Source organism: Falco biarmicus, chromosome 4 (genome assembly GCF_023638135.1).
Source record: "Falco biarmicus isolate bFalBia1 chromosome 4, bFalBia1.pri, whole genome shotgun sequence".
NCBI classification, from domain to species: Eukaryota; Metazoa; Chordata; class Aves; order Falconiformes; family Falconidae; genus Falco; species Falco biarmicus.
Window position 1 is genome coordinate 46,360,802 of NC_079291.1, and position 24,230 is coordinate 46,385,031.

General features: G+C 37.5%; 1 protein-coding gene across 12 annotated transcripts in view; it reads right to left on the minus strand.

Moving 5' to 3' along the window:
* ARHGAP12 (Rho GTPase activating protein 12) overlaps nucleotides 1–24,230 on the minus strand; it is a 78,156-nt gene that overhangs the window by 49,176 nt on the left and 4,750 nt on the right. For all 12 annotated transcript variants that reach the window (XM_056334799.1, XM_056334800.1, XM_056334794.1 and 9 more), the window contains one exon: nucleotides 22,267–23,021. In XM_056334799.1, the coding sequence (XP_056190774.1) occupies nucleotides 22,267–22,935 (669 nt within the window). In that variant the 5' untranslated portion in view covers nucleotides 22,936–23,021. The remainder of the gene's footprint in view (nucleotides 1–22,266; nucleotides 23,022–24,230) is intronic.

The following is a 24,230-nucleotide window of genomic DNA, read 5'->3' on the forward strand; positions in this document are numbered from 1 at the left end:
GCACAGAAAGCCTACAGGTGGCTGCTGCTGTCACATCCACAAGCACTCACCAACAGAAGTGGAAAGCGCCTGCACCAGGAGGGCTCTCTGGGGTGCGGTGGCCTGCTACAAAGGGGAGCAGCTGGCTGTATCTCCAAGTACCAGCAACAACGCTCCTAGATCATTCATCATAAGCGACAGATCAAATAAAATTGATAGAAAACTGTTTTTTCCTGTACACTATACAAACTTCCCGTTCACATTTTTTAGTGCTCATGACCATCTTGGTGAGCAAAATTATTACATACTAACTTAGGAGGTTTATACTAATAAAAGAAAGTATATAATCGATCAAGGGATTGAAACAGTGATGTCAAATATTTTAAAAAATGGAAATAAGATCTTACAACGGGATCCTTTGTAACACATGCACAAAGATGACAGTGTTTACCGTACTTGTACTTTGCCACTTGCACAATCTAGCTTCTCCCTTTCATAAAAAAGCTTTTGTCCAAAGATATAGACAAAGCTGCTTTTCCTATAGTCGAAAATTTAAATACCATATGAAACGCTTTACTTCATACATGCTTACACTGCGAGCTTACTCCAACTAGGAAGGAGCAGCCAAATTTAACAATGTTGAAAAGTCAGTCAGTAAATTGCCTTCACTCCTTTTTTACCCTGCTCACTATATAAAACACTGACACTTTCAACAGACATAATGTAGTATCTACTACTTATTTCAGAAATTTAGCCAGCATCTTGAACAACCTGGACATGCCACGCAGTAGTAGGTTTGCACATTTATTTTTCCTCCACCTTTACAGAAGTTGTATCAATTCCAGTAATTCTAGTACAAACACCTATTCTGTGTTTCAGTTTAACTGCTGTCATTTCTTGCCTGCTGGGGAACACACAGTACACATCTGAATGCAGATTTGTGAAGAATAAAGCTGTTTGGTGTCTTTTGTGATGTGTCTCAAGGATTATTTCCCATAAAAACTTAGACAGTACTCTAAGAAAACACCAGAAAAACCTAGCTTGCTTTCTCCAGTGGAAAACTGTCCTGTAAGGGACAATATCACAAGAGCACAAGGTCTTTTAGAAGTGTTACAGCAGAATAATTTCTTATGAGTTTCAGGAGCGCTGAAGAGCCCTCACTTAACATGCCATTTACTGTTTTAACTGATTTAATGTATAACTGTACATTTCATTTGTCTCAGAGGTCAAGGTATTCTTTAAGACAGATTATTAACACCTTCATGGAGCACTTCTATGTTATTTATTCTATGTATGTTTATTCTATGAAATATAATTGGTGGGGTAGAATGGTCTTATTTGAACTCATAATAGCTTGAAAGTCAAGAAAAAGTTTCCATCAGCTTAAGTTACTTCAAACTGAAGAGCAATTTTCTTCTACACTTTACATTTTCAAAAGTACCAATCCCATTGCATTTAAATGTACTTTTGAGGGTCCAGTGCTTACACTGTAAACCTGGGTACCCATGGAAAGTACAGATGGGAAAAGTAAACATCACCTCTTATAAGATTTCCAAGTTACTCAAAAGTTGCTGAAGTTGTATTACGCGGCAAGCTCAAAAGCCTAAGAGATTGCCTGAGTACCATTTGATCAAACAGAATGAAATCTAACTGCCACCATGCAAGTTACCAAAACTCCATGACTCAGTAGAAAAAAAAAATTTAACATCCTACTATTTGAAAGGGAAGGAAAAAGCCAGAGCCATTAACAATTTAAAAGTTAGATATGTATATATTAATGCCTCACTTTCCATATACTAAGGTTTTTCTAAAAAAAAAAAAAAAAGAAAAAAAAAGAGAGAAGAGAGAAAAGAACAATTTGCAAGAAAAAGTTCTAAACCACAGCAGTCATCAAATCTGTCAGAAAGGGCATTTAATGCCAAACACTTGACAAGAAAATGCAGAACTCCCACACAATTTACAGCTGTTGTCCTTTTACTCTGCTGTAAAAGCAGATTTCACTTGTGTGAAACTCTGCTTCGCTAAATGTTGCTTGAGGCAGCAAATTCTGCAAGCATTTGTTATGCTAGTATTTCTCTGTTAGGTGTTACTGTAATTTCAAAATTTCTTCAGTTTATGAACTACAACACTCAAAAGTTTTTAATAACATGCAGCTGCAGAGCATCGCCAGTATTCAAACAGTATGAACAATGCTAATTTATCAGCACGCTTAGTGGTAGACTACAAATATGTTATGTGACTAAATTAAGGCAGCAAACCCCAGTAAATACTAACTGGCCTAGGAAGCAACCATGGCATAGTATGAAATCCCATTCTCTTGCCTTACTAATACATTAACAAGAGTATATTCTGTCATGCAACGAGTAGGCTCTATCCTTTTGTGAACACACAGGCAGCTGCTATCCTCCACATCTGCTTCTCAGAGCTTTCCCCAAGTTTATTATGTGCAACTACTATTCCCAAGGTACTGCGCTACTCATGTGCCTCAAATCTCCGGTGGGCAGTTTCCTTGATTAGAATGTCCCACTTGGGAATAAACAGGCAATCCCTTCAGAAAACCACTAGTATGGCTATTTACATTAACTTTCATAAACATCGTATTAAAAACCTGAGAAACAAGTTTCAATACTGCCCAATTTATAAACTGAGAGCAACATCTGGAAAGTATGTTCTAAGGATCTTGACTGACTACACATTTTCAAAACACACGATTTCAAGAACCACATTTTACACACTATCGTGATAGCTCTATACCTCTACAAGCCAAAAATCAAATTAAAAACCAAGTCTAGAAAAATTGTAACTAAACCTGTTCATCAAGTAATTTATTCATACTCTAAGATAAAACCCACCTAGGTTAGGGAAATAATAACAGTTAGATCCTGAGATTCCTAAGCCTGTACATGCAAAGTCCTGATAATTTCTTAATTTCATGCAAAGTTTTCAACAGCTATCCTTTTTAAGACATAAGAATATCTACTATTTAAAAAAAAAAATTTTTTTTTGCTCTTTTTACTTTTGGAAAAAAATGCTTTGCTCATCTTGGCAGAAAGGGAAGCTAAGAGAAAAGTAATTTGCTGTTTTAAGTAAGTCAGTTACCCTAAATCCCCACGCACACAAACACAGAATTCTCTTTGTGCAGAAAGGCAGAAGCCGCACTGACACTTCTCCTTATACCAAAAGGTTCAGCAAATGCTTTTGCTAATCCAGTTCATGTCACCGCATTAATAAAGCACACACAGTTCAAAGGACTCAGTCAACTCAATGTTTAGAAAACAAGAAAAAACCACAAATTAATTTATTTCAGAAAATAAAATATTATTGATACAGTTTTAAGATATACCTATGATGGTCTACTGGCCACCCACTACCACTAAGTGCACACCCATCTCCCTTCCCCTCTGCCCCTGTGATGCTGATATGCATCAAACAGATGGAAGAAAACTGGAATGACAGTAAATTAACTCTATACAGACTTTAAAAAACAGAGAACAAACAAACATAAAAACATATTTAGACTCTTAAGGTGTTTGCAGGTCACTGCACGGTCAGTCAGACATGCTTTTGAAGTGTCTGACTAACTTAGGAGACAGAAGAGCAGGACCTTCTCTTTCAGAATCTGTTAGTTCTCAAGGAGATTTAGCTGCACCATTAAACCCCAAAGGTGGCTAGGAGAAGGAATTCTCATAAAACATCCAAACTAGAATCAGTTATAGAGACAATAATGAATAGTTGTCCATTTCTGCCAGGGGTTGGGGGACACACGACACGAACCAAACCCTGGCTCAATTTAAGAAAAAGTCACTTACGTATGGAGAAAAGCAAGGTGTAAGGAATGAAACCTTGCATCAGCCTGATTAGGAAAATAGAAATTTCCTTGGAGGTTTAAGTGCAGATTAGTCAGCAACTTTCAATAGCACTTTGGGTATTCTTCCTTCTGTCCCTATGCAGTGAGGAAGAACCATGCTGGGGTTCTCTATTTTTATTACTCTCACGAGGTTTTGTATAGCTTCACAGATTTGTAACCCTCATCCTGAAAGGCAGCACATTAACATCTGAAGTTAGAAACAAACGGAGCAAGTTATTAAAAATGTACAGTAAAAAGCTGTTTTGTTGTACCAGTACGCACAACTGAAATGTTGGGCTTAAGCCCTTTTTTTTTACCTAAGGAAAATCAGCAGCCTATAAGAATGAGCAATATAGTACCATAGTGACTGGAACATTAAAGAACATACCTGAAGCAGAAGAGGTCTCATACTAAAAGAAAGTCGTACCTCTAGTTGCTTAGACAAATAACAACGAAGATTTTTAAGCTGAATAAGGACAGCTCATCCTGTCACCTCAGAGTACATAACATAGTAGTAGAATGAATGGTAAGAATGAAGAAAGAAATATAATTTTGCTTACTAGCTTGGATTGAAAAAAATTGACTTTTGAAGAAAGTGGTTTGTTAGTATTTTGAGAAAAACTACTTTAACATAAAACACATGCAATACTTTTATATAAACTATGTAAAACCAAATATTTCCCTCACAGCCATCCAAGCCCCTCCAGCCACAGGAAGAAGGGGTATCGTACTGATGGCTGATTCACCTACAAGAAAACTTGATGATAAACTTCACTCATTATGACTATTTCAGGACACAGGCAAACCAAGGTTAAACGCAAAATAAAACCACATTAAGGAACTTGGCTGTTGCACAGACTAGGGTGAGTTGCCCACTTAACCAGTGAGGCACTCACCAGTTCTGGCAGTGCTGAAGGTCTTGGCCTGTCTGCACGGACAAAACACAAGAAAGCGCCTATCACTCTGCATCTAATGTATTACCTTACAGAATCAGAAAAAGGGATGCTTTTCCCAAAGCTGTCATCAAACAAGATGGAATGGAAAGTGTACTGAGGCAAAGGACTAATATATAGTAGTCCAGCATAGCTAAGACTGTATCTGTCAATTTTTATTTTGCTCTTCTTTAAGAAAGATAGGAACAGTACATTGTTCACTGCACTTATAGTCACTTTCTGCAAAATTAGAAAACATTACTAATAGTAATTTTTAGTAGAAAAACCTGGGTCAGGTATGGTGGGAATATCTTAATCAATTGAAACAAGACGCTATATTCTCCTCCTTTGCAAACCTCCAGGGTATAATAATACTTACAGTAAGTTACAACCCAGAAGAGTTATAAAACATTCAGAAACATACCAGTAAGGAAAAGCGAGATTTTTCCCATTCAAACAAACAAAAAAACCACCCAAACACTCACCAACCGCCCCCACTCCCCTCAAAAAAAAAAAAAGAGGGGGGGAGGGGGGGGGGGAAGGGAAAAAACCCACCACCCAAAAAAAACCCAACATACCAAAAACCTGAAATGGATAAAGCAATAAGTTTCCACCAGATCTAGTCAAGCTTCTGATTTCAGACATTCCCACATACCCAAGAGATGAGTTTTGGAGAATCAAGCTTCTCCCAGTTTCAGAAAAATAAGGACATGCCCCCATTCACGCTGTTACATCAACGCCAGAGTGGCTCCTGTCCTGTTCACCGAGCTGGTTAATCCAAAAAAGTTAGTAAGATGCCAAACAAACCAGACAGAAAAATACATACAATGCTGTATTTCATGGGATTAATACATAGACTTTTCAGAGCAGGTAAGTTCAACAACAGACAAATCCACTTCTGTGTTCAAAGACAATCATAAAAGGAGTGAAATAATCTCTGTATTAAAAAGCTTTCCAGCACAGAATTTAAGTCACCCGAAGCAGTATTCTGAAACATGCCAGACAAATGGAAAACACTTGTGCTTCAATTATTTTTCCTTCACTATGAATTTTCACTTCACAGCTCTCAGAAGTGAGGCTGGTAAATCAACTCCCAGGTACAATTTGCAAAAAAACCCCAAAAACAAACAGAAAAAAGCCAACTAAAAAAAACCAACAAACACCTAAAACATTACCAGTTAGATGGCAAACATCACATGTTTAATGAAGGGCAGTTTTACCCAGACCTGTGGCCATTTCCCCCTGGTTTGCTTTCACAGCTGCAATGCTGACAGGAACTTCAGGTCACTTGTCTTCCCTGAGAAGTTGCAAATAAGCAAATGATGAAACATGCTGCATTTTGTAATATAAAACAGACGTCTTGCAAACTAAGTGAACTGGGCTTTCGGGCTTTTGCTTGGCATTTTTAAGCTTCTGAGTAGCTGCAGCGCAATCTAAACTTCAATATTTATCTGTTGAAAAGCAGCTAGTTGTAATAGCTGTAGTTCAATAGTTCAAATATAATTTCAATGTGGCCATTAGGATAAAAAGAAATCTGTGGATTGTACGGTAAAGTAATTGAGCACAAAAGCTATGCACAAAATAGCATCAGTGCATACAGCCTATAGTACGTCATCGTAGCTTAAATAAAAGAACTGGTGAAGGGACTAAGGCAGTGTCCCATGGTCTAGAAACTTACTTTTTTAAGAAGAAAACTGTATGCCAGAATATTCAAAGATTAATAATGAATCGGTTCCTCAACAACGGACTAAGCCTATCCCCAAAAGCTCAGCACAGCCATCTACCTTCAAAAGCCAAAACTAAATCTGAGTATCTTCCAACAATCTTCCTTAAACAGAACTTAAAAGTTTCATACAGAAAATTACTGTGTGATGTTCACTGGTATGTGTTACAAAAGAGGCATCAGAACAGGTTCTTATGATTCCTTATATCCTACATGAGCTACCAAGCAATTCAAGTTAAAATTAGATAAGTTAAAATTAAATTAAAATAAATCAAACCTTAACATTCAACGAAAAATTACAACAAGGGGAAAAAAACATATACGAAACACTGAAAGTACCTCCACTGCCAGGCTAGTATGACTGCTGTTGAATAGGTAGCCATCTGGATTAGTGGTCGAGCACTGTAAGAATCAAGAGGTTATGGGCCCACTCGATAGAAAAGCTACCCAATTTTAAATAAGAAAGAATCAGCATCTCATCAACCTTTCAGTAATCAAATTTAAAAATGTCATTTTTCTGATTCCTCAGATCTAGTTAATAGGAAGCATCTCCACTTTAGCACTTCCAACTGGTACTTTGCACTGGTACAAAAACTGAAACAAGGGAAGGTTAAACAGCACAGCACGTCAGCTAAATTCCCTATAACATAACATAGTTCAGGACATTTTTTTTTTTTTTTTTTAAGAACTCACTTTAGGGAGGTATACAGAGGTGCAGCATTTTCAGATTGGACTGGTAATTAACATGGTCAACAGAAATATTTCCTCTGTTTAACTTTTTCTACAAGTTTCAATATAAATCAGAGTATGAAGTCACTATAATTATGCCTGACTGTGGTATCTGAGTTCTTTAGTAACTTCAAAAAGAAAACAAAATAGCCTGCCACCTAACATTTGACATCCTAAAGCAAAATTTCTCACTTAAGGCTTGCGACTACCTGTTCAACATAAAATGCTGTTTGCTGTAAAAGGAGACGAGTAAGTAACAAGACACACACACACAAAACTTTATATTCCAGCTTTCTGTGCTGATTTCATTCCTTCAGATAAGTACCAACAGCTAATCCTAACCAAATGTCAACAGCAATCCCCCTGCTTGTTTGCAGGTCCTTCTCAGACAAAGTTTTCATAGGGTGAAAGACCTCTTATGAAGAGCTGAAACCAAGAGGCACAGCCTGCTAGAAAGGAGGGCTCAAGTATTTTGGTATTTCAAGTACTGGCTCCATCTCCAAACGCCTGCTGTCACAGTTAGATCAATCCAGACCAGGTCTGCTAAAGATGCACTAATGATAAAGGTGGCATCTGGTGTTCCCACGTATGGTAGTACATTCAAACTAGAGACATTCTGACTATGAGCTACGCTGCTGGATTAAGACTGTAAAGGCCTCTCCCAAAGTCTGGCTCCAGCAGTGAGATAAGACTCTCAGATATAAGAGAGAAATGAAGGAATACAGCTGTAAGGGAACTAGACCCTGCAATAAAAAGAGGAAGCCGTGTTCTTCACCACATCCCTGCTCACCACACAAACCGCCCGTGCAGTCTGTCCAGTACCAAGGTGGGAGGTGGGGAAGCACAGTGACCCTTCCCACTTCTTCCATGATTATAAGGCAAATTCACAAATTATTAATTGTGGTAAAACTGTTGTAATTGAATTGGCTTTCTGCCATGCAACACCATTCTTCACTGCTGACAGCTAAACATGGAAATCAAACCAAACCATAGATATCAGAGAACCATGCTGATTTATCAGTGAAATGAGTAAGTTAAACTGCCATTAAAAAAATAAAAATGAACACTGCCTCTAAAGCAAAAGGCAGAGAAGAAAAAGTCAGATACCTGGCATTAGCCCTGTCTGAAGCTTACAGCTGACGGTCGAGTGAGAGGCCACACTAATGCCCTGCGCACTGCATACCCCAGATTACAAAGCCTGTCCTAAAATACTGGGAGTGGAGGGTCATTTAAAATAAATTTTAAAAATCTCACAAGAGTTGGTTGTTTGGTTTTGTCTGGTTTTTTGACTGAAGATTTACAAAGTCTTGTGACAAATATAGAACTTTGACAAAATTAAGACAGTACATTAAGATGGACTAATTATACAACAAAATGCTTTTGTTGTCAGGAATCTATTTTATGTTACACAGCAGAATTTAAAATTATATGAAAAGCTGTCATGTAAGAAAACTTTCATTAGGAAAGGACACAAATTGGTTACCAGCGCTTAGTGCACAGGAATGCATTTATGGTACTTTTGTTATACAGTGTGAGGGAGTTTAGAAAATGCTGTCAAACTTCATTAAGAGCAATGGTACACTACTTAAAAACTAGTAAAACATCCCAGGCTTTTTTGACTATCCTATGCAATAAAGCAAGCCTATTAGAAGTACGTTATAGCTGAGACGGCAAGAATTTGCTAATAGTTTCATGCTGATTAAGCAACATGCAGTAAGTGGTGCCCTGCCACTCATGGCAAACATGGCCCTCCCCCACGCTGCTGAATTATAATTCCGTGCTCAGCATTCAGCGGATCAGCTGGAGCCACCAGCCTTTAGAGAACATTCTCATTGAAACTACAAGTATAATAAAAGTATTGCAGCACTATCTGCCAAGCTGTTGAAAAAAAATAAAATGCTTTTAAGGACATGTATGCATTAAAAATCTCTGCTAAAGTATATAGCAAAGCTCAGCACGTAAAGCTGTTCTTGAAAGCTGACAGACAGCAGCCTGTTCAGCTGCAGAAAACACTGGGTGAATGGAAACTGAACTTTCTGGGAGCCTCCAAGAAAACTAACATAATAGGGTAAAGGGCATGTTATTTTTCTACTACAGTAATCAGTAAATGATGCACCTTTAGAGGTCTGTTCTGTTTCTTTGATGCTTTAGCTAAAGCAGAGCATCACAAACAAGCGGCATTTAAAGCATTACTATTTCTGGAAAAACACTTAATTTGCCATGAATAAAGCAGGCAGAAAAATAAGTGTGTTTAAAATTACTGTATACAAAACAACTTTGCCATTGATTTTGATGCTGTCTTCTGGAGACTCTTTCCACCGAGCTTGTATAAAAAGGTGTATTATGGCAACTTCAGGCTATGTAGGAGCTCCAGGTTCCAGGTCCCACAAAGGTCTATAAAGTAACAGTGTTAAAAGCTGATCAACCCGCTACCCAGAGAGGTTTCTGCAACACCACTGTCAATAAATAGAGCTTATTCTGCTTGATGACTGTTAAGAGTCTGCTGTTCAGTCACATCTAGTACAACAGCTATTTTAAAAATACAAAGCTTATTGGGAAATTTTAAATACCTGAATAAGCTTTAGGCTAACATTACTCCCAGTGCTTTTGTCTTCACAAGAGCAGCAATTGAGTAAACAGGTTGATTAGCTATATCTTCTAAACAATTAGCTATATCTTCTAAACAATCTTCTAAACACTTACTGGAAGTATTAATAGCTGTGCTTTTTAGATTGCCATTGAAACGGAGGATTAGAGGAGGGCACACAATCTCGCATGTGGACAGTACAGCAATCATAACAAAACCTACCAGGGAGCCTCAAGGAGGAACTCATTCAAGTGACGGGAAGATGTTAAACTGCTAAACTCTGCTAAGAACACTCATGCATACTTCACATTTTAGCGTACAGAATCATGTATATTGATTGAGCAGAAGCTGAAGTTTTATGCCATCTTTCATCAAGGCAGTATGAACGACATTATTCTCAGACCAACTCCAAAACACAGCACTGTACCAGCTACCAAGAGGAAAATTAATTCTACCCCTGCCAAAACATACTGGCATACCACAACAAAATGGATCTGGTAGCAGCAAGAAGTTAAAATATCAATTAAAAAAAAAAAAAGTCACTCTTGTCATAAAACATGCCGTTATTGAGATGCTTAGCAAAATAAGTTAATATTAAAAGATCCCCCAACTTGAAAAGGATTTGGAACAAGATGGTTTATAAGGTTTTGACAGCTTGTTTCCATAGGCTTCTTTCTGCACATAAACCTTCCCTCAAGCATCACTGAAACTTATCAAATGATACAGAAGTCATTTTCACACACTATTCATCATTTTTCACATACATAAACATAATTTCAACTAATAAGTAACCTTTTAAATGGTTAAATTAAAAGTAGATGTCAAGCTCCCACTTTTTCATTTAGCTTATTATTAAAATAGAGTATCTAGAATGTCCTTATTTTAACATCATTTCATTTCATTTTCACCTGGCAGGTTTCAACCAACACTGAACAGATTAGACATCCCTGTCTTTAAAAACCACCCGTCCCTGTACTGGATTATCCTTTACTAAATCTGCATTCAGATCCAGTATCCTCTCACATGTTTACTGTGTAACACTGAATATAATTAGTGGGTTCCACGACAGACAGCAAGATTTTGCACAAGGTGCAAGACACAGTCACTGTACAACAACTTAGAGCACAGACTGCAATTTAATTTTCAAATGAGCCTCTGGTATTTTAGGAGACTGCATTCCTTTGACATCCTTACTGTCTCCCAGTACGTTGGAATAGGACATTCACCAGCCTGCACGAAGCAAACAAACCTTAAGGCAAAAAGCAAAAGAGGGGAAAAACTGTTCGGCATTAAAATGAGTATTTCTTGGTTTTCCAACACTTTAGATGTGTTTTGTGCTTAAAATCCTGCTGACCAGGAAAAATACTTCTGATTTTGGAACTTACGGAAATGAAGTTCAGAGCTCCACTGGAAAAGCATTTTAAAATTAAATTCCTATTACAAGCTGGGCTTTTAACAGGACCAGAAGCTGCCTGTTTACGTATTGTCACCTCCAGTATACATACCTACCCAGCTGTTTGGTTTCCATGTTAAAGTTTCCAAATAAACCGTAAGAAATCCCACATTTATTAGCATCCATCATTTATATTGGAGGGGAGAGAGATACGAAGTATTAAGACAAAATACCACAACTCCTCCTAAGTTCAGAAGATGCTGCCTCCACAATATACATGCTCGAGCACACTATCCGAACTTTGAAGTTTTGTTAGGGCTGCTTGAACCCCCTCAAAGTCATGTATTTTAATGACTTAAAACAAAAAGTATCTAATATTACATCATGTATAGTATTTTTTTCTGGCAATGAAGAATAAAGTAGAAAGTCGAGTCTCAGGCAGACAAGACATACACACAACAGTTTAAGTCAAGACACTGGTTTAAAATGATACCTTAGAAGTTATAATAGGATGAAAAAAGAAAGTGTTAGTAGTTGGCATATTTATGTAAGAGTTATTTCATTTGAACAAAATAGGAGTTGTTTCTTTAGTAGCTGTTTAAGACCACACAAAAAAAACCCTGTAATTATGCCACAGTGCTTCCAAGATACTTTTTTAATTCTCAACTTTCAACTGAGCTAGAATAGGCTACAATCACTTTAATTTTAACATCATGATTCTGTTGTGCACGAGTGTACCATCGGGTATTTTTTAGAAATACATCCAACCCACTGTGCCTAACTTCATGAAGCTATGAGATTTAAAATCACTTCTGACGGGTTTTTTTTCATGCTAAAGGCAAGTACACAATTGTACTGTTAAAGACCATCTCAAAATCCCACAGATACTCAGTGATAGACTACATGTACTGCTTACACCAGAACTAAGCAAAGCAATGAAATTCTCATGGAAATCTCAACCAGGTTGCATCTTTTTTCCCCCCCTACAACTAAAAATAAGACATATTTGTCCTTTGACTGTGTTTCTTAGTCTGTTTTTATCTACTTGCAGACAGTTTGTTGGCACCCAGTTCCAGGGCAGAAAGCATGAAACACTCGGCCATGCATTTCTGCACTCTTTCTTCCCCTTTATTTTCCTTACACTAGCAAGAATTTTTTTCATTTTTAAGAACAGCTATTTCTGCAATTCAGTGTCCGAGTAAGTAAGTATACTTTTGTCACTTTAACATCTGTCTTAATGTTGAAACACAACATTAAGTCCGCAACTATCACTTAGATAAAATTAGACGTTAAACCAGTGATTTTTTTTTCAGATGACAGTTAAGAAAATATAAAAAGATTTATTATTTCTGAAATTTTATTTACTTTGCAACAATTCTGAGACTGCACTCAAGCCCAGATCTAATCATACCAATGTCAACACAGAAGCCTGGTCCTCAGAGCTCAAATCACAGTTTAACACAATATATGGTGAAGCAAAGCAGCAGTTTCTGGACAGACAGTAAAGAGGAACTGCAAGAAGATGAAGTGGAAGAAGGATAAGCATAGAACTCCTCAGATCAGCTAAGGACATGGTATTTAAATACAGCCCTTCAAGCCACAGTAAAAAACTTTCCTCAGAAAATCAACTGCAAAGAAAAAAATTGTCAGTGTAACATCTTATTTCCCCACAATGCGCGCTCTATGTTTTTTTAATAAACAGCATGCCAATGACAAGGAGCAGCTAGAAAGCACTCTGGCTTACAGCCTTCACGAATTCTGTATGGGGTATCATCACACCGTAAAGTTCGGACAAAATATGCTGAGGCTTTATATCTTTACAAAACAAGAAAATGAGAATAGAAGAGTTTAGAGAGATATTTTAGCAAAGCACTTGGGATTTTTTTCTTTTTCTATAAAAGACACACACACTCACACAAAAAAAAAAAATCCAAGTACAAGCACATACTCAAGTTTTGCTCAACTGATGGTTACAATAGCAACTTATGAAGGAGAAAAAAGCAAAATGGGATGCAATACAGTTTTTACACATACAGGTAGCCAAAGAGTAAACAAACTTAAAGAAAAATTTAAGCCTTGGTGCATCACAACCCACAGCTTGCTATAGGAACAACAGCTCTCATACTTGGGAAGAGAAGGAACTGAGACAGACCTCTCCTCGTGAGAAAGCATGGAATAATAATAAGAAAAAAATATATATCTGAAGTTTTACTTCCCTCACCGTAAACGTCCTCTCTTCTCAGGCACTCACATGAAGAACAGTACCCATCAGATTGGCAAAGGCAAGAGGAAATAAGCAAAACTGAAGACTGTAGCTTGTTTCTGCGAAGGCTGCAGTGGATAACAGATTAGGATCTGCCACAGACACAGAGCGAGCAGCTGAGCTCAGTCAGTGAATGAGCAACAACTAAAGAGTCAGAAGGACAACGCTGCATGACAGCTGGGCCACCTGCAGGGCCACCGGCAGGGCCACTCTGCCTCTTCCCTCAGAGCTCAGGCTCCAGCTCCCCGCCTAAAGCAAGGCAGCCACAGAGCCTGGCTGTGAAAAGCATGCCTGGGAGGATGCAAGGAGATCCTCTGGCACAGCTTGTGGGCATGAGCATTAAGGAATAACACAATTACGGTATGAAAATTACAGAGCCTTACGGCAGCATGAAGATGCCACTAAAAGTTGAGTGCAGCACCTGGGAGGAGGATAAACACAAAGGCACAGCCAGGACAAATGGACTTATTTGGAGGACTGGAAAAAAAAGGAGGGGGACACAGTACGGGACAATATTGATGAGTACATCTCATGAAGTTTTTGAAAGTTTAGAGTTGGTAGCTGTACTACAAGGTGCAAATCAAGATCAAAGTGCTATCAAGAAACAGAACAGTGGCCCCTGATTTTTTATATCTTTACATATATAGGATATGTGTATATACATACAGGTGACTATGTATGTGCATGCACCTAAAGCACAAGGCAGTTGCACGTGATAGCCATCTATTAGCTCTTTGCATTGGATGCAGATAACCAGGAATTGATACAGATAGCGCAACCATGTTGACAGATCATCAGGGGCAGGAGGGTATTACCGTTACTCAGTTTCAACAGGGAAAGCAGTCAAATCGAAGTCGCTCAAGAACCTTGTATTTAGTGTTGGAACACTTTACTACAGGATAAAGCTTCTTCTAAATACTTAAGGAACAAATAATGGTTATGTGCAACACGGTATAAAGTTTTTGTTGTAGCATAAATCCTTTCTAAACAATATCCTGACAATCTATCAAGCTGTCTAGAAAAAATGCATATACACTATTAGATATGTTGAACAACCAGATGAAAGTCCAGAAAGTTAACATTATTATTATTTTTATTTTTATCAGACATAGTATTTTACTAGAACATTGCTTTACATTAGCACATTTGTTGCAGCAGTCTCATCACATCGATGACACTAAAAAGGCAGTGTGTCCTCCGATCCATCAAATTTGCAGACTTTGCCCTAGGCTACTTACGACTACTCAAGCTGCAATAAAGGAGTATGTATGGGCTACTGGCATACCGCTCAAGACAGCGCCACTCCATCTCAGTGCTGTACTGGCAGTAAGTATTTATAGAGCCGTGTGTAGAGCAGAAAAGTGATTCAACTGAACTATAATCAATGAAAGCAAGAGAAAGATGGCCACTGAATACAGTAGATACCACCAGAAAACATATGTGAAGCTCTGCTCTCCAGCACTGCACTTAAACAGAACACAGGGGAACAACTTAACTGAACCGGATGATCCAATGATCATCCAGAAACCCCAGGCAAACCATTAAAAAAGGGAACAATTAGAACTATGTTAGTTAAATTCATAAAGTAATATATCATTTCAGATTTAAGATAGGAGCTAGTAAGTTCTAATCATGAGTTCGATCAGTAACAGAGTTGAAGCCAAATAAAGTAACATCAAAATCCAACATAAGCAATAATCTCAATTCATTCAGACAGCTCCTCAACTTCCAGCTTTCATTTACAGAAGTGTTTTATCAGACAGAACTACAATTAATTGAAATACAGCCTCCAAACACCTCTGCTAGTCTTCAGAGCACCATTGTACACAAACTCTAAGTCTCTATCGAAAGAGTTTACAAAAGAAAACACAGGACAAGCAGATAAAAACTGTTGAAAGAAGAGAAAAAATACAAAAATTAAGGCTGCTTTACTTCTCAACATTCTCTCAGCCATTTCAGTATCAATAATTACCGTACCAACTTAAAAATCAGGAGTCCTCTGTATGCAGCACTAAACAGGCACCCACTAGCATGTAAGGTTTTTGCAAAGCCTTCACACATGAACTATTCTGTGTCTCCGTTCACAGTTTTCACCTCTTCTACACTATTTTCAGCACTATTATCTCCTTTAAAAGATGGGAGAGACCATCAACTGCACACTATTTAAAATACAGAAATACCATGAAGTTAGAGTTCTACAATTTTTTTTTCTCCGTTTCCTACTACTGACATCCCCTATGTTTGTTTGATTGCTTCTTTGCATTAACTTAGCACTTTCATAAAACAATATACTAAAAAGTTAGTGTCTTTCCCAAGAACTAGCTCAGAAGCCATATTAAAATAGAATAAATTAATTTGTATTTGTATTTGTAAGTGTAATCTAATCCTATGCTGCCCAATTACTCACCATCACAAAGAAAAATCTTCAATTCTTACTATCCTGAAAGACTGTTTTGTCCAATAGCGTTGTCCTTTAGCATTAGAACAAACTCCACATAAGGGCAAAACTCGTTTCTCTCTATCGCTTTTAAATCAAGCATAACTGGCAAGGCACGTCAGAGAAATATCAGCTGTTTGGGTACTAGATACGCATAGATTTTACTTTCCTTTTTTTAAGCACAAATGATTACTATTCCAGAGAGAGCTGCCTAAAAAAAAAAAAAAGAAAAGAAAAAAAAAAAAAGAAAAAAAGTGTTCTGCATTTTATTCTACAGAGTCATACGTTCCCTACCGTTTTGTCACACTGCTGTGAAACAAACGATACTTTCTTTAGAATTCTATGAAATAACAGCACATTTATTCCATAGGCAAGCACTGCAATATTAGCCAACTGCCTAGATAGTAACTAGGTAGAGGCATTCCAAAAGCAGTTTTTTATATTCAGAGTTAAGTGCAAGAACAAGATATGATCAAATACTCTCAAACAAAGCAATTTAAGTTTGTTCTGTGTCTGGAGGTTCCCAACTTAAAACTGACAGAAGCACTGCCAAGTGAGAACACGCAAGTCCCTGGTATCTCCAGCTACTTTCAGTTAAGGCAGCAGCCAGACAAAACACCCCTTCCTTGTCCTAGGGCTGCTTTTCTGTTGAAGCATTTACTCCACCATCCATAAGGTTCTGTTGTCATCCCTGCTGAGGGTGGTATTTTGAACTACTTCAAAAGAAAATGCAGGTGAGACAGCTGGCACCAAAACTCATATTGCACACTAGAACTTACACTTATCTAGATGAAGAAAAAAAAAAAAAAGGGAAAAAAAAGAAAAAAATCAATTCCATGTTATGATTTATTCCTTAAGCACTGCAGCTTGAGATTCATTTGAGCTAGCAAGCAGTTCTATCAGGATGAAAGGCACAAGTTTATTAATGAAGTTGATGCCTTGGAAGTTCCACTTTATCATTTTCTGCATGAAATTAAGGTAAGTAGGGGTGAAAAATCATAAGATGGTATTGGCAAATGCAGAATTTTAAGAGTGTTCTAGATGTTTGTTTCAATTCTGAAAGCACAAAATGAAACTGCATGTACCAAGTAAGTAGTCCTGTAGTGTACTCAGCTAAGCATTCAAACACCAGTATTAGAACAAGCCAGTCAACTAAAACTAACTTGTCTCCCACATTATGTTTTTTTGACAGTTGCCTTACATAAATTACACTTGTGTTTGTTGTGGCTTTTTTATTTTTCCAAAGGTCAATCTGATTTGCAGCAGGGATGTTCAGAGGAGCATATAGGCTGCAGGCAGTGTTAGTGGGACACAGTGCCCTCTCATTCTAGGGCACTTACATCCAGAATTACTCGGACCAAGAGGGACAACTATCTGCTAGCTGACTTACATATTAAAAATACTGAGACAGGGCTCATCACAAACAGCATCACTGTGAAGTCAAACTATCCAGACCTGCTGTCACTGGGAAAAGGGGGGGAAAAAGACAAAAAAAAAACACCAAAAAAACCAAACAACAAAACCCCACCAAACAACAAAAAAACCAACCCACATCACAAAATAAAAAAAAAAAAAAAAAAAAAAAAAACAGGAAAAGTACTTCTTAAAGGTTCTAAACAGACAATACTGAGCTAGTGATGTAACTTAGAAAACACTTCAAGCTGTTCACAAAGTTCTAGCAGCAGTTACTGAAATTAAAAAAAAGAATTTGTTTTCATGTTTTACAAAATTCCTTAAATATATAAATATAAAGCTTTTAGTTTCCTGCCATTCAAAGTTATTCTTCATCTCATAATGGGCACATTTCCACATCTACGATCATTAGAATAAAAACATTTATTTTAAGGAGTTGAGATTAAAAAGATGGTACTTAAAACATATTTCAAAATATACATGCCACCATTAATCTGCAAACATGCTTGATTTCTTTAAGAAACATGCGCCTGCATATAATGTGCTTCCCTCCTACTGTCAAATTATTTATTCCTTGGAAAAATGAATTCAATAAAAAAATAGAAGCAAATGAATTCTCAGCCCCACAAAACCAGTAACAGCGATTTATTTTAGAGGTTTAATGTTTGACCAACAAAGTCTAACACTAATGCCACCAGTTTTTCAACTAAGTGACAAAGTCAAGAATGCTAAGATCTACAGAAGACGTCTCACATCTTCTAGAAGAAATACACAAAATTTTGTTTTCTCAATTTAAAAAAAAGTTACAACAATCCTACAGAAACTGCAGAGGTAAGACAAAAAGATCTCTTTGCAAGATCTTTACTGCTCAGAATAATCAAAGCAAAACAGCTATCCTAGTGATAATCCCCTTTAGTGCTTCACAGTTTATGCAATAGTCAATTACTAAAGAGGATGAAAGACAGAACTATCTTTGCAAATAGGTCACTGTCTATATTTATAATGATTAAAACCAGCCTGCTGCTAAAAGTAACTTTTAATAAGCATAGAAATTAACATTAAGACAGTGCACATATTTTACTCGTAAATATATTCCAGTCTCCTATGACAGAAGGGGAAGTAACACTCATCAGAAAGTTACTTCATGTAGGTTATGCATTAGCATTACTGAAAGCAGATTTTAATTTTTGCCTGTAACTTTATTCCAAAGTATCATCGTTAAAGATAACACCATTCTTGAAATGATATCTGAACTTACCCAACTCTCCCCCCGTCTCCACCCCTTTCCTCTCTAAAGTCTGTTAGCAGATTTTTACCTGCAAACACTGCCCAAAGCTCCTTTTCAAGAACACTTTTAACGACTTCAACTTTTCTTTCTTGTTCAGGCATGCCTAAACACAATTTTTTTCTTCAGCAAAACTACTCAGGGTTCTACTGCACACTACTGGGACCTCCCATCTGCTGCTTTCAAGTATTGTCCATTCTATTCTGCTATAGAATTCTCCTCTTCCAAAATTTTCCTTTCCCCCCCCCCCATCTCTGGCCTCTGAGGAGTATTTTCTGCCCTCCCCGTGGGATCACAACATCACAACTGATACCTTTTTCCTAAAATTTTACTGACTTTTACTGATTCTCACAGCTTCAAGTGCCACCACCGCATCAGTGACTCTTACACCCAGCTATGCACTCCTGAACCATTTCATTCAATCCCAATTCTACCTGCAGTTACTGTCTCCACCAGAGATTTAAATCCGTTTAAATTGGAGCTTGTTTGCCCTCAAGCCTTACTTCCTCTAATTACCTCCAGCCTTCCTACAGTTCAAGTCCATAAACTAACATCTGATCCTTACAATGCCTTATGCACCGGAATTGCACCCAATAGTTGGAATTTCTTTGCATAAAGTGTCAAGAATATTTACTACCCAGTCCTGGTCTTCTTGACCAGATCATTTGCTTACATCTTCATTAGCAAATTCTTCTGCTCATACTGTTGCCCCTCTATCCGTCATTTCACATAATAGTTCAACTGCTAAAAAAAAAAAAAAAAAAAAAAATCCTTCCTTTACGCAGTACTTTGGAGACTCTGGATCTTCCAGTATTTCCACAGCCAGCAAGCCTATGAGCTAAGACTGTATAGCTGCAGAACCTGCACTTCATTACTGGAAAGGAGAAGGAGGATAACCTTCAGAGAATAATGTAGCCACCTCTTATTAACAGAAACATTCCTCTGCATCTTGTACATTTGTACTCAGGATAGCAAAAACACACTGAAGTTTGGGCTAGGGCTTAATACTAGTGTCACCTCAACACACCCCAAAGATCACCTAGGCAAAGGTGTTATTACAAAGGTCATTCTAGCTTCTAATCTTACAAATTTAAGAGAAAACACCTGTAGCTTCGACTTTATTATAATGCAGACTGCACAAAAATGAACTCCACAGCAGGCAGGGGAGGGAGAACCACAGTCAGTCTTGTGAAGTGAAATCCTGTTTGTGCGTGAAAGCTGGGAACTTGATGTTCTCACTACAGAGTAAGAGCTATAAAAACAGCTTTCTGAGCCATTAATTTCTGCACAGCTGATTTCTACTAAACAATGCTCATTATTGAAAGAATTTTAAAAAAAACGCGAGGCTGTTCCAGTGAGAAGGCTGGCATTCTGGATATCTAGACTGAGCTAACAGTGACATCAGTGCTACTATTGCTATAATCCCTATGGCTACTAAATGTCAAATATTTTCAGTGTATTTAAAGAGCTTGTGATTGTGCACAATGAGGTTAAGTTACTTCACAGTTTTAAAATACAACAACTGCAAGGTACAGTGGGCATCTGCACTCTTGTCACCCAAGACCACAACAATGGCAAGTTCTTCAGTAGTATCAATCAAAAACTGCCATGCTTTTTCCACAGCCAAAATTTAGCATGTTTAGGATTTGTGTTGTGAAAGCTCCCATTCTTCAGACCTTCCATAACCCAGTGAAGTCTACAAGTATGTGCACAGCTGCCCCACTGAAATCCAAACTTATAAATAGGTTGTAGCATTGAGTCAAGTATATTTGGGAGGATGGGAAGGTGAAAAAAGGGGAAAAGACTAAGTTTCACTGCATCAACAGTCACAAAGTCCAGTAGAAACTGAGCAGCAGGCCACATTTTTCTTATTGACAAAAGACACCCAAGTAACATTAATTTAATGTACTTCAGAGGAGATACATCAAACTATAGTCAACATATAGTAGAAGGAAGTGTCTTAAAATACAATGTAAACTTTAGTGTGGTAAACTATTTAAAGTAGGATATACCTTCAAGACATGTTTCTAAAATATCTAATAATTATTTTATCTTTCCAAGTTCTAAGTGGCTCATATCAACTACAGTTAGCTAGGACACTGCTTTAAAGACAGTGCAGGAAAACTGTACAATCTTCATGCTGCACAAGCAAGAAATTACTAAAAAGAAATTAAATTCAGTAATCCTATTTATTCCTTATTATTTGGGGGGGGGGGGGGGGGGGGGGCGGGGCACGACAGGGCAAGTGTTACAATAAAACTGCCATAAAAGATACAAATATTAGAAGCATGAAGTCCCACAACTAAAGAAACTCTGCATTTCAAGAATAAGGCCAAAAACAGAGTAAGATATTGAAAAACTACTGATTGAGTATTTCAATAAATGTGTGTGTATACACATACACAAGCTCATACAGTTCAAGACTACATAATCACCCAATCAATCCTGTATCTTTAAGATCTTCCCACACTCACTCATTAAGCAGCTTTGTCTTAATTGTGTCGTATTAGCAAAGTACCAATTCACAGCTTTCCATGGTAAGATTTTTATTTTTAAAGTTAGCATCAACTTTCATTTGAACATCACGCTCTGTACTCTGAATACATGCTGGCAAGCAGGACATACTATAATGATCAGTTTGTACCCAAGCGACAACAGTTTCACACTACAGAGTAAGAAAGTTCAAGACTAGGGAGCTTTTAACCTTAGAATTACTTTAAAATCATTTAACATCTCCCTACAGAAAGACCGGGGGGGGGGGTGTGATGCGGGGGAGTTATCTATATACATACATAATTATATGTATGTACATGTACATCATTGGTTCAACAACAAACCTGGATTACAGTAGACTAATCAACTTGGTTACCCATACCAGAAGTGACCTGATTATCTAAGTCAGAGTGATAACCTTTTGTTGGGGGTGGGGGAGTCCTGTTAAAAAAAAAAAAAATCAAAAAGTGAGAGAAACCACTTTACTAAGGAAAAAGGCAATCAATGCTCTGTTTCAGTCTGAAGTGGGAGTACATCATTCCTGAGATTCTTCCATACTAATTAACAAACTCACATGTTTTAAATTTTAATCCAGAGCAAAGTTGTAAGGAGCAGAACTGGCAAGGCTGACTCATTACAAGCGTCTACAAATAAAATGATCAAGCCAGAAATTAAACTCCATATAAATCTCGAGGGTTCCATTTTAAACTATTAAATCCACTAGTATACCAACTTTCAACTCTCACACTATCTATCCACATACTTGGGAAAAGCTGACAGTAACTAGCACTATTACTTCAATAAGCCAAGAGGTGAAGTGTTACTGCAGTAGGCTTCCTTCCTCTGGAAGAAAATATAACACAAATTCAGTGTCATCTCAAAACAATCTTAATGAAGAACGAACAAAACAGAACATTTCTGTAATGTTCAATCACAGGCTAACGTAAATGGAATTAATCCCCAAAGCCAAGTACTTCTGCAAGGAATAAAGCTATACACATCAACTGTTTAGACTTCAATAACCAGTTCATGCCAATAGGACATTTTACTTAATCTGAATTTATCAGGAACAAATCTCAAAGCAGCAGCAAGCAATTATGGCAATAAGGAAATGAGAGAAAAAAAGAAGAAAAAAACAACAAAAGACACACACAGACCCCTAAGAGGGGCCATTTTTCAGCTTACCTGCACTTGTTCTGTGGAGCTACTACTGAGTTCATCTCCAGACTCCGAATCGTGGTGAACCTTTTCTGAGCCTTCTCCTGCTGAATCACAAGATTGTTCATGTAAAAAGCTCGTCTTCTCTATTTCCAAGAACTCTGGACATGGGAAGTGACCCATGGAGATGGTTCTATACTGATTGGAAACCTTGGGAGACTGCAACTCATTGTTAAGTTTTCCATTGTTTTGGGTAAGGTCCAGACTCAAACCAAGAGTTTGACCAGGGCTATTGTTTGGTCCCAGATTTTGGTTGGCATCTCGAACTAAGCAAGACACTTGAACTGGAGAAGATTTTCCAAAACTAGAAAGCTCTGGTGACTTATTCACATTTTCTGTCGATCTCTGTAATCCATGTGTCAACTTCAAAGCATTATTTGGCAGCATGCTTGCCTGCTTCACAGGTGGCATCAGCGCTTTTCGTGGTATTTCCTTCACATACTGTGCTGGCACATAAAAAGGTTTGGAATTTTCATCTCTTTTGACTTGCCACCAGTCATCATTAGTCTTTTTCACTAAGATGTATTTCTCTCCTTGTTTAATCACAATTTTCTTGTCCTTAGCCTCATACTCATAGTCGTACTCCACTTCAATGTACAATTGTCCTGGAAGGATCTTCCCACCTTTATCAGCCATTTCTATTTGAAAAGATTTCACCTTTTCAGGCAAAAGGTAAGCCACATTCTGTTTCAGAAGTGTTAGTTTCCTGTTGATAATCAGAGCTGTAAGGCAAAAAAAAAAAGTTATAAAGTGATTGTTTAGAAGCACTTCAGAGGAAAATAATTTCAAAAATACACCTGCCTATACAATTTGTCAACCTCAGACTAATTAATTGATGGAAACATGCAAGACTTTCAGATATCTTTCACAGTGATAAAGCAGAAAGTCAGCAGAACAACTTAGTCACTGATTTAATTCTCCTCTTCACACATGCCTCCTGCTATCAAGTGGCTCATTAAGCCTGTTGTTTCTATTACTAAATAATGTTGATTGATCATTGGGGGCTTGCTGAGGGAACCAGTCTGAGTCAATCCCCTGCTTACACACAGACTTAATTTCTTCATAGAACTGTGTTACTACACTGTTTTTAATAAAAATATTCAAAAGGGGAATATTATTTGCTTATTTTGATTCCTCTTTCACTTCAAGAGCCCCTTCAGAGCACGCAAAACTCCTTACAAAATCCCTGAAATCTTATTTCCAACACTACACCCCAGTCATCAGATTCAACATGGATGGGCTGGCAATCCTTGAACCACCTGCCTAACCTTCACCTAACTGGAGAAGGAGATGGCTGGGGAGCTCTGTGACCCACACTGTCCAAAGCTGCAGATCATGTTGCCTGTGCATCTAGCCGTCGTCTACAAGACAAGTGGTGTGATTACTTTATTATTTATTTCTTTAAATTGCTAGTATAATTGCAATATAGAATTTCATCTATGACCACGGTAGTATTAGATTAAAGGATTCAATGTTTCCAAGATACTTTGGTTTCAGTGGTTTAAATTCTGCATACTTCCTTTGCTCTTAAGGGAGCTTTTTGTGGTATTTACCTTACAGAAAGTCTGATCTAAACAAAAGTTCAAAGGCTAAAACAGAAAACACAGACAAGAAACCCAACAATAATGAAACAGGACTACAAAACAAAAATGGATAACAAACGAAAGGATAATACACAAAAATTTTGAAAAGGACTTTCAGCATTTTATAATCCATTGTATCCACACCCATGAACTACAAGTCCTCTCTCAACATATAGTGTCAGTCTCAATTCATGAGTGGATAACCATCAGTCTTGCCAACTTAGACTGAACATAACATAGTAAGTTAGCATAAAATACAAGATTTCTTAATCTTGAAAATCAAAGCAGGTAAGTAAAGGGGAAGATCTCCAGTATTCAAAGAGAATGTAGGAGAATTCAAGTAACATG